This window comes from Oncorhynchus clarkii, chromosome 20 (genome assembly GCF_045791955.1).
Source record: "Oncorhynchus clarkii lewisi isolate Uvic-CL-2024 chromosome 20, UVic_Ocla_1.0, whole genome shotgun sequence".
In the NCBI taxonomy this organism is placed as follows: domain Eukaryota; kingdom Metazoa; phylum Chordata; class Actinopteri; order Salmoniformes; family Salmonidae; genus Oncorhynchus; species Oncorhynchus clarkii.
In genome coordinates, this window is record NC_092166.1 from 33295455 (window position 1) to 33312632 (window position 17178).

At 45.5% G+C, this 17178-nt stretch overlaps 1 protein-coding gene across 1 annotated transcript; it reads left to right on the top strand.

Annotated features, from left to right (window-relative positions):
• Positions 1 to 9066: 9066 nt before the first annotated feature.
• Positions 9067 to 10210, top strand: LOC139377060 (somatostatin receptor type 5-like). Its single transcript, XM_071120109.1, has 2 exons — positions 9067 to 9473; positions 9556 to 10210. Exons 1-2 carry the CDS (start codon positions 9067 to 9069, stop codon positions 10208 to 10210), a joined length of 1062 nt encoding a protein of 353 aa, XP_070976210.1.
• The last annotated feature ends 6968 nt before the right edge of the window (positions 10211 to 17178 follow it).

The following is a 17178-nucleotide window of genomic DNA, read 5'->3' on the forward strand; positions in this document are numbered from 1 at the left end:
AACCAATTAGGCTACATTGGCAATTGTCCCTATACCCATCAAACAACGCAAAGCTGTATATCTATCAATAGCAGTTAAACCTGCAAAAGCAAGAAATGACATTAAGAATCACAGATTAAAAGATGCATTGAAGTAAATAGCAAAGGCCTAAACTTTACATTACATACAAATAATTGGCAAACAAACAGTAGGCTTACATGAGGGCATACCAATGAATAAATCATTCTGGCACGGTGGCCAGGGCCAAAAAGGTTGTTGCTTACTATTTAGAAGAGTTGCAGCCTCCTTGATGCAGCCACACGGGAAGTTTCTGATTCCATTCTCCTTCCTGGCGAAATGTACTTGTCATGTCCCTCTCAAATGTCAGATGGACAAGCTGGGCTTATCGTTGATGTAACAGAGTCTGTATTCACTGAATACGTTCTTCAGGGTGGATAAATGTTTTCCACATTGCTGTGGATTCCACAAAAAATTTAATCATGTTTCAGTCCCAACACCACAGTCGGCATTGCTGACAAAGGGCCTGTCGGCGTATCTTTAAGACCACTGAGTGGGGCCCATTTGTTGTTGCTGACTGTGGTTGCGATTTCACTTTCCAAGAATGTGCGCGCCACAATAAACTCTGCTTCCACTGGTTCTGTTTTGGTTAGAATCAACAGGTTGTCAGGTGCTAGTGGCTGGGTTAACAGAGGTTCAGGTGCTTGTTGTGATGTTAACCTCGTGCTATTGGTGCTAGGCCCTGGCTCTTCTCGATTTTGTTGGTCAGCAGGCGGCGTGGGGAATGGGCAGGTATTACAATCCGTGGTTGGGCCTGCATGCTGGTCGGTGAGCTTGGCATCGCCCTCGACATGGTGGTCCTCCAGTTTTTTTTCTCTTCGCAGTGACCAGCCATTTTTGGATATCCATGCTGATCAATGATTAGCCAGCTAGCATTAAGTATTCAGTGTGTTGCTGCCGAAACGTAATAAAGCTAGTAGTCTGCAAGATTGTGAGAGAAAAAAAACGGCATGGGATCCAATCAGCTTCCTAAACAAGGTAATGAAGGCGGTACCTTATGAAATGATATGGCTAGATGGCCAATCAGAAGCATTTTATTTTAATGACTCAATATGATAATATTACATTCCCCTTCCCCCACCCCTCCTCAGATCATGAGTTAACACCTGTAATATAGCCTCTGTCCTGGTCTGCTCTACTGGCAGGCCCGGTAGCGCTACATTGGCAAAACCGGGCAGGGTCATTCATATACCATTGTGTTATGTTTATGGGAAAACAAAACTGTGGGGACACAAATTCAATCTGGGGTGGTCCAGGCCTGGCTTTGCCACCCCGTAGAGCCAGCTCTGATTAGACCTACTTCCTTTCAACACTAGAGTGGAAGCATTTAATATACACACAAACCCACACGTGCCATGTTGGAAGCTTTACACATGCATGAGCCCATATAAACATGTGCGCGCATGCACACTCACACACACACACACACACCGCTGACATAAGGCAATCGACATAAAGTAGATGCCACGTGCGCACTGCACACACACACACACACACTCTAACGCACAAGCATGCATGCATGTGCACACACACAAAGAGAGAGTGGTGGGGGGTGACAGTGGCAGATGGGTTATATTGGCGAGGCACTTGACATGGTTGTGTAAACACCAGAAGGCTCATAATGAGTTTATATGACCCTGTGTACCACAGAGCACCAAAGTGCTCTCTCTCTCTCTCTCTCTCTCTCTCTCTCTCTCTCGCTCTCTCTCTCTCTCTCTCTCTCTCTCTCTCTCTCTCTCTCTCTCTCTCTCTCTCTGTCTCTCTCTCTCTCCCCTCCACACCTGGGTATGTTTGTTCTTAAGGGTTTCCTTAACAACAGGTGAATCTCATGATCCCAGACTGCCACTGGATTAGAGAGGATCAAACAGAGGATAGAGAGAGGGAGGGATGGAGAGGAGAGATACAGAAAGGTCAGCGGTAGGGGGGGGGGGGGGGGGGGGTGAAGGGAGAAAATCAAGTGAAACATAATCTGGGAAAGTGAGGGGAGATAGACAGAGAGATAGAAAGGTCAGTGTGTGGGGGGATGCAGGGAATGGGGAAAAAGTAGAAGAGACAGAGAAAGAACAGAGAAAAAGAGGTTATCACAGTGGGAGATGGAGGACTATCCTCTCTCTCAGTAGCTGTCAATGAAACTGTTAATATAACTTTTTTATTGAGAGGTCAGACAGTGAAATATTGCACGTCAGATTCAGACCACTGCCTTCCCAACTAGCACGTAACGTTCTGAGAGCTTGGTGAGAGCGTGGTTTTCCTATGATTATTTTGCGTACAACCTTGCCCCAAATATCTGGGAATGGTGCAGGCTAGCTGATTTGCTTTGGATCATTCTTGGCACATTTAACAAACTTGACAAAAAAAAAGTTGTTAGTTTGGTATTTCATTACTTTCACAGAATGTTTCCTAAATGGTCAAACATGGTTCGATTAAATTTTCATTTTGGTAATGTAATAAAAATACTTTAAAGTACTACTTAAGTAGTTTTTTGGGGTATCTGTACTTTAATTTACTATTTATATTTTTGACAACTTTTACTTCACTACATTCCTAAAGAAAATATTTTACTTTTTACTCCATAGATTTTCCCTGACAACACAAAGTACTCCTTACATTTTGAATGCTTAGCAGCACAGGAAAAGTTGAGAACAAGTTCTCATTTACATTTGCGACCTGGCCAAGATAAAGCAAAGCAGTTCGACACATACAACAACACAGAGTTACACATGGAGTAAAACAAACATGCAGTCAATAATACAGTATAAACAAGTATATATACGATGTGAGCAAATGAGATGAGATAAGGAAGGTAAAGGCAAAAAAAGGCCATGGTGGCAAAGTAAATACAATATAGCAAGTAAAACACTGGAATGGTAGATTTGCAGTGGAAGAATGTGCAAAGTAGAAATAAAAATAATGGGGTGCAAAGGAGCAAAATAAATAAATAAATAAATAAAATAAAATAAATACAGTAGGGAATGAGGTAGTTGTTTGGGCTAAATTATAGGTGGGCTATGTAAAGGTGCTTAAAGCTAGTGAGGGAGATAAGTGTTTCCAGTTTCAGAGATTTTTGTAGTTTGTTCCAGTCATTGGCAGAAGAGAACTGGAAGGAGAGGCGGCCAAAGAAAGAATTGGTTTTGGGGGTGACCAGAGAGATATACCTGCTGGAGCGCTTGCTACAGGTGGGTGATGCTATGGTGACCAGCGAGCTGAGATAAGGGGGTACTTTACCTAGCAGGGTCTTGGAGCCAGTGGGTTTGGCGACGAGTATGAAGCGAGGGCCAGCCAACGAGAGCGTACAGGTCGCAATGGTGGGTAGTATATGGGGCTTTGGTGACAATACTGATGGCACTGTGATAGACTGCATCCAATTTGTTGAGTAGGGCATTGGAGGCTATTTTGTAAATGGCATCGCCGAAGTCGAGGATTGGTAGGATGGTCAGTTTTACAAGGGTATGTTTGGCAGCATGAGTGAAGGATGCTTTGTTGCGAAATAGGAAGCCAATTCTAGATGTAACTTTGGATTGGAGATGTTTGATGTGGGTCTGGAAGGAGAGTTTACAGTCTAACCAGACACCTAGGTATTTGTAGTTGTCCACGTATTCTAAGTCAGAGCCGTCCAGAGTAATGATGTTGGACAGGCGGGCAGGTGCAGGCAGCGATCGGTTGAAGAGCATGCGTTTAGTTTTACTTGTATTTAAGAGCAATTGGAGGCCACGTCAGGAGAGTTGTATGGCATTGAAGCTTGCCTGGAGGGTTGTTAACACAGTGTCCAAAGAAGGGAACAAGTGGTCCTCCCTGCCTATGGTCTGGCCGACTCACTAAACACATGCATCTTTTATAGATAATGTCTAAGTGTTGGAGTGTGCGTCTGGCTATCCGTATGTTTTAAAAACAAGAACATGGTGCTGTCCACTTTGCTTAATATAAGGAATTTGATACTTAAGAATATTTTAGCAATTACATTTACTTTTGATACTTAAGTTTATTTTTTGGGCCTTCCTCTGACACCGCCTGGTATAGTGGTCCTGGATGGCAGGAAGCTTGGCCCCAGTGATCTACTGGGCCGTACGCACTAACCTCTGTAGTGCCTTGCTGTTGGAGGCCGAGCAGTTGCTATACCAGGCAGTGATGCAACCAGACTCTAGAACTTTTTGAGGATCTGAGGACCCAAAACTGAAGGGGAACAGGCGTTGTCGTACCATCTTCACGACTGTCTTGGTGTGTTTGGACCATGATAGTTGGTTGGTGATGTGGACAGCAAGGAACTTGAAGCTCTCAACCTGCTCCACTACAGCCCCGTATAATGAGATTGGGGGGCGTGCTCAGTCCTCCCTTTTCTGTAGTCCACAATAATCTCCTTTGTCTTGATCATGTTGAGGGAGAGGTTGTTATCCTGGTACCACACTGCCAGGTCTCTGACCTCCTCCCTATAAGCTGTCCCGTCGTTGTCGGTGATCAGGCCTACTACTGTTGTGTTGTCGGCAAACTTAATGATGGTGTTGGAGTTGTGCTTGGCCATGCAGTCATGGGTGAACAGGGAGTTTTTATTTATTTCACCTTTGTTTAACCAGGTAGGCAAGTTGACAACAAATTCTCATTTACAATTGCGACCTGGCCAAGATAAGATAAAACAAAGCAGTTCGACACATACAACGACACAGAGTTACACATGGAGTAAAACAAACATACAGTCAAATAATACAGTATAAACAAGTCTATATACGATGTGAGCAAATGAGGTGAGATAAGGGAGGTAAAGGCAAAAAAAGGTCATGGTGGCAAAGTAAATACAATATAGCAAGTAAAACACTGGAATGGTAGATTTGCAATGGAAGAATGTGCAAAGTAGAAATAAAAATAATGGGGTGCAAAGGAGCAAAATAAATTAATTAATGAAATACAGTAGGGAAAGAGGTAGTTGTTTGGGCTAAATTATAGGTGGGCTATGTGCAGGTGCAGTAATCTGTGAGCTGCTCTGACAGGAGTACAGGAGGGGAATGAGATCGCACCCCTGAGGGGCCACCGTGTTGAGGGTTAGCGTGGCAGATGTGGTGCTACCTACCCTTACCACCTGGGGCGGCCGGTCAGGAGTCCATGATCCAGTTGCAGAGGGAGGTGTTTAGTCCCAGGATCCTTAACTTAGTGATGAGCTTTGAGGGCACTACGGTGTTGAACGCTGAGCTGTTGTCAATGAATAGCATTCTCACGTATGTGTTCCTTTTGTCCAGGTGGGAAAGGGCAGTGTGGAGTGCAAGATAAATCACATCATCTGTGGATCTGTTGGGGCTGTATGCAAACTGGAGTCGGTCTAATGTTTCTGGGATAATGGTGTTGATGTGAGCCATGACCAGCCTTTCAAAGTACTTCATGGCTACAGACGTGAGTGCTACGGGTCGGTAGTCATTTAGGTAGGTTAGCTTAGTGTTGGGCACAGGGACTATGGTGGTCTGCTTGAAACATGTTGGTATTACAGACTCGAACAATGAGATTTTTTAAATTGTCAGTGAAGGCACTAGCCAGTTGGTCAGCGCATGCTCAGAGTACACGTCCTGGTAATCCGTCTGGCCCTGCAGCCTTGTGAATGTTGACCTATTTACCTGTGCGGGTTCGATTATTTGGGTTGAATGGTGCAACAACACAGAATAAAACAATTAATAAAAGTCCAATGATGGTAGTGACTGTCCATTACTGCTTATCACGTATTAAGCCCGGGAAAAGTAGATGGGCAATGGATTATGGTCATTGTACTTAATTACCACATTTTATGCACTGAACTAATGTAGAATATTGGCCTGATGGAAACTACAACTCCCTACTACATCGCACGGTTCAGACTGGATCTGATTTATCTCTAGAAATACTGCGCAATGTGCACATTGAGCACTTTTTACAAAACATTACACATCAAATAGCCTAACAATGAGAAAAAAAGTGGGAACTCAGTGGGTTTTGTCTGGCTAATCGCATCCAGTAATGGCCTGAAATATTCAAGGTCAATTCAACTCAATCAAATTCAATCCAACTTGAGAGACTCCCCTGGTCTCCTGAAGGCCTCCTTTTTGTGTGTGCAAATGATTCCCCACTGAGCGTTTTCTATACTGAGTATTGCCAACCCAGACAGTTTTTTCTGAGACATTGTGCATTAAAGCGATAAAGCGATAAAGGACTGTTGAAATTGCAACCACACAACTCAAACGTCGGTTCACCAGTATGAATGTCAATCGCTTGTTGGTTCAAGCCTTCAAGAACTGCTGTCCACTAAAGATGATAACCTGTTTGCATCAGTATCCAGACGACCTTTCCCCAGAGCTTCCTATACACTTAATCTCTTTCCGTAACATGCTGAGGCCGGCAATTAAGAAGAACGAGTGGTTTAATTGCAGAACTGCTGTATTTGAAGCATCTTTCCCTTCTGCCCAGTTTCCCTGAAGTTGCTACAGCATCACGCTGTTCTTACCATCCCTGTAACTGTCGCTTCTGCGGAGAGAGAGTTCTCCGAACTAAAACTCATGAAGAACCACCTAAGAAGCATTAGGCTCTCGGTCTGACAGGCACTTTTGAACATCTGAGTGAGCTCCTCTTATTGCACATGCTCCGTCGTACCCGCGACCGATATTTGTTCACCGATATCCCCTTACTCTTTCAATCATTAAAAAAAGAAGGTCTAAGGCACTTTTTCTGCCACATTCTTGACACCCAAGAAACAAACACGTAGCTTCCTAGTACACACTGACATAGAAAAGGTATATTAAGTACTTTTTAGAGTGTTACTGTCAAAATGATTTATTAAATAAATAAAAAATAGACATCGATTAAAGGCACATGGGCCCCCAGAGCTCGTGTGCCCCCCTACCCCCACCCCTTTTGGTGGTGTGTGTGTATGTGTGTATGTGTGTGTGTGTGTGTGAGAGAGAGAGATGGTGGGAAGCGAGTGAGGGAGGATGTAGGGCAGGACGCAGGTGTGTGCCCGCTTCTCTCTCTCTCTCTCTCTCTCTCTCTCTGTCTCTTTATGCAACAAAGCCACTGATGGTGAAAGGATGACTTCTCCCTGGAGCAGAACACTGGCCACAGTGAGTGTGACACACATCTTTAAAGAAAGGTTTTCTCTGCTTACTGCTGCTGTCCTTCACTGACCCCTTTTCTGTTTAGCAATCTTCCTACTGTCATTTCAGCATGCAGACTCTTGTCTTTATATTCAGTTAAGTTTCCAGCTAGGGCGTTCTAGTGATTGAAGACATAATTATATAATGTCATGTAATGGTTAGGGAATTTAATAAGAGCCAATTCCCCTTGGATTTTTGGTGCAAAGTGTTAAAGAAACAATCCTGGATAAATGTATGACATTATGAACATGGATACTAAGAGGATTTAATAGCCGGCCATAAATTGCTGTAATTAGGTTCAGCTGGAGGTCAATGTGTCTAAAATAATGCACAATTAGTTTATCCCTCTGTTTCCCATTAGCTACGTTTATGTTGCTCGTAAATTCTCATGTGCTGCTGTCTTCCTCCCTCTTTTCACCTCATTCCATGTCTTCCCCCTCTCCTCTATCCTATATTTGGCCACTTCTGTCTCTCCTCCCTTCACTCTCTCTGTAATATTTGCAGTGTGTTTCACACATTGGTTGAATGGGGAAAGGTACGTATGAGACACACATTCACAGTAGTTTTTTGTCAGTAGCTGCATCCCAGGACAACGTTCAGATTGAGGCGCTGCAGGGATTATCCCCTCTCAGGTGGTTCAGCGTGATTTACTAGCATCTCTTTAGTGTGCATGTATTCAAGCAGAGATATAATGTATCTGTATGCGTGGATCTGCCTACAGCGTATCGTCATCACTGAAGGTACAGGGAGGTTGAATTTGGATTTCATTGTGTCAACATATGGAACAAATACATTTAAGGCCTAATATTTTGACACATCATATCTACAGAAGGGTGATGATACGGTGTATATAGAATGGATAAGAAAAAAGGTGTGGAGTCGGCAGGGCCACTAAAAGTATTTGTAGACATGACTAGTGTGGATGGAAAGATCTGCATAAGCTATTCACTTTGGGCTAGTTTTTGGACTTTTATTTCCATTTTTAGTCATTTAGCAGACACTCTTATCTAGACCATTTAGGGTTAAATGTTTTCCTCAATGGCACCTGGATAGACCTTTTGTCTAGTCGGCTTGGGGATTCGAACTAGCGACCTGTCGGTTACTGGCCCAACCCGCGCTTAATCGCTAGGCTACCTGCCACCCAACAAACAACAGCATTCCAAATGTCAAGCCCTAGATAGAGTAGTTCACTTCACCCATCAAGCTGACAAGGTAGTGTACCACAGTCACAGTCTGTTCCCAGTGGTCAGCTCGTTCCTGTTCCCTTCCTCACCTTGCATCTCATTCAGACAGACAACGCTGTGATGCTGATGAGTGGTCTGAACACTGTGTGTCAGTGCTGTTGCTGCGCTGCTGCTTCCCCTGAGAGCAGATGTGATGTCTTTTTCAGTTTGTGTGACGACGTGTGCTGGCCTGTGTTGAATCTATGCTCTTAAGGTGTGCTCTCCCCAGAGAGAAAGAGAGAGAGAGAGAGAGAGAGATGGAGACAGAGTACATGTCGCCACACAAAAAGACATCATGTCTGCTCTCAGGGGAAGCGGCACAGGACTGACACAGCCTGTTCAGGCTACCCATCAGCGTTGTGTGTCTGAACGAGATGACTTGGCCTGCCAGGCTGGTTCTGAGTCATCACAGCTGCCAGTTTAAGGGGAGGCCCAGTGAATTATGCAGCCAGGTGATTCACCAACCCAGCACCAGACAAACAGAAACTATTAATAGATTAATAATAAAAGGGATAGAATAACATCAATTATTAAAACATCTTATTCATCCCTCAAATCAATTTGTCTGCCTTTCTAATTATGTACATCCCTCTTTCCCACCTTCCTCTCTCAGTCCATCCCCAACGGGAGCAGCTAGATCATACTTTTGTTCCTTCCATCCCTCGTTCCATCCCTCTCCCACCACCATGCCGGCCATAGTGAACCTGCTCTTCAATACGGTGTCTACCAACACCACCATCTCCTTCTCCCTGGTGCTGCCTCTGGTCAGCGTCCTCTCCCTCCTGGTGGGGGTCGGAGGTCACCTACTCATGTGGCTGGTGCTGATGCGTAACCCTCGGCGACGCTCCAAACCTAGCTCCGTGCTGCTCCTCAACTTGAGCCTGGCTGACATGGGAGCCCTGCTCACCCTGCCCTGCGTCCTACTCAGCGCCAGCTCCCAGGACTGGCAGCTAGGGGGCGGTATCTGTGTGCTGCTGGGCTTCATGACCTCCCTGACGGCTGGAGTGGATATATTTAGTCTGGCCGCCTTGTCGGTGCTCAGGTACCGCATAGTGGCCCCACCTGCTAGACCGCCCCCCAGTCCCACACAAGTGTGAGTACGGAATTAAACCATTCATCTGCACACATTTAGGCCCACCTCAGCTATGTAACCTCCTCTCTCCCCCCTCTCTCAGAGCCGGCATCGTGGCAGTGATCTGGTTAGTCTCTGTCACCATGGCCCTTCCCAAGGTCACATACATCCAGTTTGACAGTGGCTGTACATGGTCTGTGGGGCGTGGCCAGTGGCTGGGCTTCCTGGTGCCAGCCTTCCTGGTCTACTACGTGGCTCCGCTCCTCTGCATTGCCCTCAACTGTGGCCTCATCATCACCCATCTCCACCGCTGCCGGGGTACGCTGGCCGCAGACCGCCGCAACAAGAAGGCTACGGCGCTCCTGATTGGCTCCACACTGGTCTTCGCCATCAGCTGGCTGCCCTACTACGCCCTGGAGTTTGTCAATGTCATGTCCCCCTACGTCAGCTTCGTTGCCTCGCCTATCAGTCAACAACCCTCCTCCTCCCTCAACTCGTCCGCGTCCCAGTCCCCACCCACGGAGGGGGACACGGAGGTGTCTCTCCTCTGGGAGGTGGCGTCCCTGTCGGCCATATTGTTGGTGTGTTTGGCGCCCTGCTGGAACCCGCCCCTCTACTTCCTGTTGTCTCGCCCGGCGGTGCGTCAGCTCCGTGCCCTCCTGCCGTCGCTGAGGAAATGCTTGGGAAGCCTGCGACCACCTATCACCCCCGCGCCACCACCACGTTTTCCTCACCTCCGCCCTCTTCCTACTTTGTAACTACACACCACACCTTGCCACTCAGGCTGATCCAGTGAGATGAACACGCACACGCACACGCACACACACACACACACTATTATTCAACAGATTGTGATTACATACACTCAGTGTACAAAACATTAGGAACACCTGCTCTTTCCATGACATAGACTGACCAGGTGAATCCAGGTGAAAGTTATGGTCCCTTATTGATGTCACTTGTCAAATCCACTTCAGTCAGTGTAGAAGGGGAATGGGAGGAGACAGGTTAAAGTGTCATAAATGTGAAGGTGTGTCATAAAAATCAGAGGCTTAGAATCTTACAATCTTAGGTTTCACCTTGCAAGTGTCAGTTAGCAGGCTCAGAGAATCAAATCAAATCAAATTGTATTGGTCACATACACATTGTTAGCAGATGTTTAATGCGAGTGTAGAGAACTGCTTGTGCGTCTAGTTCAGACAGTGCAGTAATATCTAACAAGGAGAGACTAGGTGGGGGGCTGGCAGAGTCATCTAACAAGGAGAGACTAGGTGGGGGGCTGGCAGAGTCATCTAACAAGGAGAGACTAGGTGGGGGGCTGGCAGAGTTATCTAACAAGGAGAGACTAGGTAGGGGGCTGGCAGAGAGACGGAGAGGATAAGAGAAGGAAGAGAGGATAACCAAGACACAGATTCAAGGGGCTGATCAAGCGGTATGTGTGTGTGTGTGTGTGTGTGTGGAATAAAATGTACATTAATGAAAGGGGGTGAAATATTGTTAGTGTTTCTCCCACCTAGAAAACAACAACACGATTGACAGGTGAGACGCATTTATGCCATCAGTAACATGCCTCCCAAATAGGGGAGAGTGAGGTATATTGAGCCATTTTTTACATTCATTGGGTGATGTTGTTCTGTGACAGTGGGTGATGTTGTTCTGTGACAGTGGGGTGATGTTGTTCTGTGACAGTGGGGTGATGGTGCTGGTAGGTCTGGTAAGTTGAATTCTTGGAATGAGGGTGTGGTATAATATTGCATATCTTAAATGTACGCCTACATTCAGATATGGATATCTCTGCTCAATATCACTTACTCTTCCATATCTTTCCCAGTTGTCTGGGACAGGGATGATGTTTCGATGTGCCAATTCGTAGGCATGTTCTCTGCATTTGAGACTATTAAGCCCATGAAACTGGTCTGCAAAATACATGATACGTTTTAAGCAATCTCTCACTCCAGGTCATCAGATAAGACCTTGTGTGCTATTCTACCGTAGCCTCTGTTTTGGACAGGTACATGTTTGTTTTCATTCTACAGTACCTCTTCAGTGCGTGCAATGATGTCCGAACAGTGTTTTTGTTTGTGTGTTTTTTTTTGCAGTAACTTCTTTGTGGTTGTAATATTGCAAACGGCCGCGGCAGTTTCAGAACGAAGGATGTCGTCTTCAATCGCATGCTGTGCATAATCTTAAGGGATAAATATTGTGTTTTCAATTTACAGTATGGGAGTGAAGAGCTATACATTCAGTGTTTATGCGACTGTTCAACATGAATGTGCCTTTGAATGTATTATTGGCTAAATAAATTCTTCTTAAATGTGTTTGAAACGTTACTTTCGAGACTGGCTGCACATAACACACATTTGTCGTGCTTTATACATTGGAGTTCTCCCTAAACCAATCCAGGCCAGTAACCTTTCAGCCATTCCATTAAAACAGTGTTCTCTCTGGGGATTTGAGCGAGCGACCCACTGCAACAGCTCATTTCCTCTCTACTCCATCTCACTTCAGGGACCTACACGGCCTAATATATAGGCATGACCTATCCAAGTACCGCATATAGAATCAACTGAAATCCCTGTGGAGCTTTCATTGCACACAGAACAAAATGGCAGTAAAGTGAGCGGTGGATAAGGAAGACACAGCACAGGAGGCCCCTTAATTAGGGAGGACGGGCTAGTTGTAATGGCCGGAGCGGAATCAGTGGAACGGTATCAAGTATTTAAACACACGGTTTCCATGGTTTCCAGCTGTTTGATGCCATTCCATTCACTCCATCCCATACATTATTATGAGCCGTCCTCCCCTCAGCAGCCTCCAGTGGAATAGAGGATGAAGTTGGTGTTCAGAATGAAATAAGAACTCCCCTCCTCTAGAAGCTAGGTTCTGTATTACATCATATCCACTGTTTTACTGCGGGAAATATAGACCCATAACCCCATTACTAAGCCCTATGACAGACAGGCAACACACAGAGGACACACACACACATAAGCACTTACGCGCATGCACACACAAACAGCATGTCATATAGGCTATTTGAGGGCTTTCAGTTGGCATAGTAACCGTGATGAAAGACTACCTCGACTCATGAGTGCTGATAGAAAGTGTCTTGTTTTTATCTGGAGGTTGAACAAAATCACCTGTTAAATGTACAGGGACAGGATGTGCAATCAGATCAACACACTTGGGTCTGGTCTAATAACACAGCACAAAGGGCATGTGTTTAAAGTGGCTTGGTTTGACAAACAGAGGTAATTGGATTTGAATGTTAGGCAATTCATATTGAGAGACAGCAAAAGTCGATTAAAATTCATTGGGAAGTTAAAATTCATTGGGAAGACTGGAGTCACTTGAACTCCAGGCTGATTAGATAGGCTAATCAGTTGTTTTGCATCCGGCTGAGAGAGTGAGTGAGTGTGTGTGTGTGTGAGTGTGTGCATCAGTGTATGCGCGTGTGCGATTGGAGTGCGTGTTTCAGTTGTACTGAAATTCAGTCTGAGAGAACGTTCAAATCCCAGTGTAATCTAACAGCGCAATCAAATCAAATGTATTTATAAAGCCCTTCTTACATCAGCTGATATCTCAAAGTGCTGTACAGAAACCCAGCCTAAAACCCCAAACAGCAAGCAATGCAGGTGTAGAAGCACGGTGGCTAGGAAAAACTCCCTAGAAAGGCCAAAACCCAGGAAGAAACCTAGAGAGGAACCAGGCTATGTGGGGTGGCCAGTCCTCTTCTGGCTGTGCCGGGTGGAGATTATAACAGAACATGGCCAAGATGTTCAAATGTTCATAAATGACCAGCATGGTTGAATAATAATAATAAGGCAGAACAGTTGAAACTGGAGCAGCAGCACGGTCAGGTGGACTGGGGACAGCAAGGAGTCATCATGTCAGGTATTCCTGGGGCATGGTCCTAGGGCTCAGGTCAGTTTAAACTGGAGCAATGACATGGAAAACGTACTTACAAACAGGGCCAGCTCCAGGCATAAGTGACATAAGCTCAGTGTTGAGAGTTAGAATATTAGAATACACAAGGTTCAAGTTCAAAATTCGGTTGTGTACTAGCAGTTTTCCAGCAGTCACTCAATTAGCCATGTCAGCTAACAATGTTTAGATTGGTAAATTAGTCTAGCCAGTTATCTAAACTTGTTGTAATCGTGGACGAATAGCGACCAGGCCCAGGGGCCCTGACCTCCAGTGGTCCCCTGTAGATTTTGTTAGTCACTCTCACTCAGATATCATTCAATCAATCAAATGTATTCATAAAGCCCTTTTTACATCAGCAGATGTCACAAAGTGCTTATACAGAAACCCAGCCTAAAACCACAAACAGCAAGTAATACAAATGTAGAAGCACGGTGGCTATGAAAAACTCCCAAGAAAGGCAGGAACCTAGGTTGACAGATAGAGAGAAACCAGGCTCTGATGGGTGGCCAGTCCTCTTCTGGCTGTGCCAGGTGGAGATTATAAGAGTATATAGCCATTAAGGCCAGATTGTTCTTCAAGATGTTCAAATGTTCATAGATGACCAGCAAAGTCAAATAATACTCAAAGTGGTTGTAGACGGTGCAACAGGTCAGTACCTCAGGAGTAAATGTCAGTTGGCTTTTCATAGCCGAGCATTCAGAGGTCGAGACAGCAGGTGCGGTAGAGAGGGAGAGAGAGAGGAAGAGTAAAAACAGCAGGTCAGGGATAAGGTAGCACGTCCATTGAACAGGTCAGGTTTCCATAGCCGCAGGCAGAACAGTTGAAATTGGAGCAGCAGCACGACCAGGAGTCATCAGGCCAGGTAGTCCTGATGCATGGTCCTAGGGCTCAGGTCCTCCAGGAGGGGAGGGAGAGAGGGAGAGAGAATTAGAGGGAGGATACTTAAATTCACACAGGACACCAGATAAGACAGGAGAATTACACCAGATATAACAGACTGATACCTAGCCCCCCGACACAGAGACTATTACAGCATAGATACTGTAAGCTGAGGCTGAGACGGGGGAGGGGGGGGCACTGTGGCCCCGTCCGACGATACTCCCAGACAGGGCCAACCAGGCAGGATATAACCCCACTCACTTTGCCAAAGCACAGTCCCCCACCACTAGAGGGAAATGACCTGACCACCAACTTACTACCCTGAGACAAGGCTGAGTATAGTCCACAAATATCTCATCCACAGCACCAGCCAGAGGGGGTACAAAACCAGACAGGGAGATCACGTCTGTGACTCAACCCACTCAAGTGACGCACCCCTCCTAGGGACGGCATGCAAGAGCACTAGTAAGCCAGTGACTCAGCCCCCGTAATAGGGTCAGATGCAGAGAATCCCAGTGGAGAGAGGGAGGCCGGCCAGGCAGAGACAGCAAGGGCGGTTCGCCGCTCCAGCGCCTTGTGGTTCACCTTCCTACCCCGGGGACAGACTACACTCAATCATAGTACATACTGAAGAGATGAGTCTTCAGTAAAGACTTAAAGGTCGAAACCGAGTCTGTGTCTCTCACATGGATAGGCAGACCATTCCCCAAAAATGGAACTCTATAGGAGGAAGCCCTGCCTCCAGCTGTTTGCTTAGAAATTATAGGGACAATAAGCAGACCTACTTCTTGTGAGCGTAGCGTACGTGTAGGTATGTACAGCAGGACCAAATCAGAGAGATAGGAAGGAGCAAGTCCATGTAATGCTTTGTAGGTTAAGAGTAAAACCTTGAAATCAGCCATATCCTTAACAGGAAACTGTTGTAGAGAGGCTAGCACTGGGGTAATATGCTCAAATTGGTTGGTTCTAGTCAAGATTCTAGCAGCCATGTTTTACACTAAATGAAGTTTTTTTTGTGCTTTATTCGGGTAGCAAGAGAGTAGAGCATTGCAGTAGTCTAATCTAGAAGCGACAAAAGCATGGATTCACTTTTCTGCATCATTTTTGGACAAAGAGTTTTTGATTTTTGCAATGTTACGAAGATGGTAAAAAGCTGCCCTTGAAATATTCTTGATAATTTAGTCAAAACAGAGATCAAGGTCCAGAGTAATGCCAAGGTCCTTCACAGTTTTATTTGAGACATCTGTATAACCATCAAGATGAATTGTCAGATGCAACAGCAGATCTCTTTGTTTCTTGGGACCTGAACTAGCATCTCTGTTTTAAAAGTAAAACATCTGCATCCATCCACTTCTTCAATGTTCAATCACCAATCTGAATTGTGACCACCATCCAACAAACTCACCATGAGAAAAAATAGATTGGCGAGCTGGGATGAACAGAGAAAATTGCAGTCATTTCAGTTTAGTCTCAAATCTGTCCAATTTGTCACTTGACCCCTCTAACCTATTTCAGATGGAAACATGCTGTACGCTATTGATAATCTTTGCAGCCCATTAATATGGAGCAGGCAGAATTTTGTCCGGCTGAGCTTGCCGTTAATGAGTGCAGTTATCTCAGTGATCCGTCTACACTGATATTCTCTCACACACACGGCTCTCACTCTGATGGCTTGATGAGACTTAATTAAAGTCTGCAGATTAAAGCTCAGCTCCACAGGCCCATTGAGGAGTGCTAGCTCGTCTCCCAGTCCCCATTCAGTCCTTATTCAGTCCGCATCAGTCTTCCTCTAACCAGTGCATGCTACCTAAATGCCACTGAGGTTGGGGCCCAGACAGAGAGATAGACAGACACAGGAAATTGCTTTATCAGCAACGTGAGTATGTAACAATCAACCACAAGGAGCGACCAGGGATCTTGTTCATTATCCCCGGGGTGTAGTGAGTGTGTTGGAGGTGGTTCAGTGAAATGTTGTTCATGTGATAAGTAACAAAACCTCACCCGAGACCTATATACTGTATACCTGTGTTAGCTCCCAGAGAAAATGCCTGCAGGCTTTAACTTAGTGGGCTGATAGAGTCTTAAGGTGCATAGACAACCCGGTCTAATAACCAGCCAGATACAGGATCATCACAGATACAGGGTGAGTCATGGGAGTACAAACCACCATAAGGTTATAAGGTCACGGACAGACCATTTTAGTTTAGCCCCTGAATGACACAGTCATAAATACTATGGTCGTAAATTGATGCAGCTTCTAACATCCAACGGATGAGAACCAATAGGTTCATATGATTTCACAGTCACCATATCAGAGCAATTCACTACATTCAGATGTTGCTTGGAGCACGAAAACCCTATTCCATTTCCGTCACAAACATTCTTCAGAAAATTTTACTTTGCTTCCCTCTAGCGGCTCGAGCGATCAACGGCAGGCAGAATGTTCTGGGAGAGCGGTCAGGTTGTGCTTGCTTTTTTATGCATGAGTAACGCTGGCAGTGACAGCCAAGACTTTAGTCAAGGACGCGGCCCTGGTGCATATTTATTATAGTAAAATAGAGAAAGAGGAGAGAGAGAGAGAGCAACTCAGGTACACACTGGAGCGCATTCTTGGGCGTGGGACAAGAGGAGGGGATGAGGAGGGGGCGTGCTAAAGGTTTTTTTTTTTGTTGGTGCACGAGAAAAGCCGCTTATTCATAACACTCCCAGAAGCAGGTGTAGGGCAGGCCACCTAGACACATGCGTTGCATTGTTCTTAAATTAAAATCGACATATCGAGACCAAGGGGCTTCCGGAGGAATTAATTGCACCGGAAAATGGTTTCGCAATGTTAATTGACATTAGATGCGCTTCTTTTGTTCGCCCGCATCTACACTTCCCAGTTGTGACTGTCGAGACGCACTAGTTAGGTGCAATCGCA

Coding starts and splice junctions, on each gene's coding strand:
- LOC139377060 (XM_071120109.1), top strand. CDS start 9,067: ATGCCGGCCATAGTGAACCTGCTCTTCAATACGGTGTCTACCAACACC. Junction 9,474..9,555: donor CCCCCCAGTCCCACACAAGT/GTGAGTACGGAA, acceptor CCCCTCTCTCAG/AGCCGGCATCGTGGCAGTGA.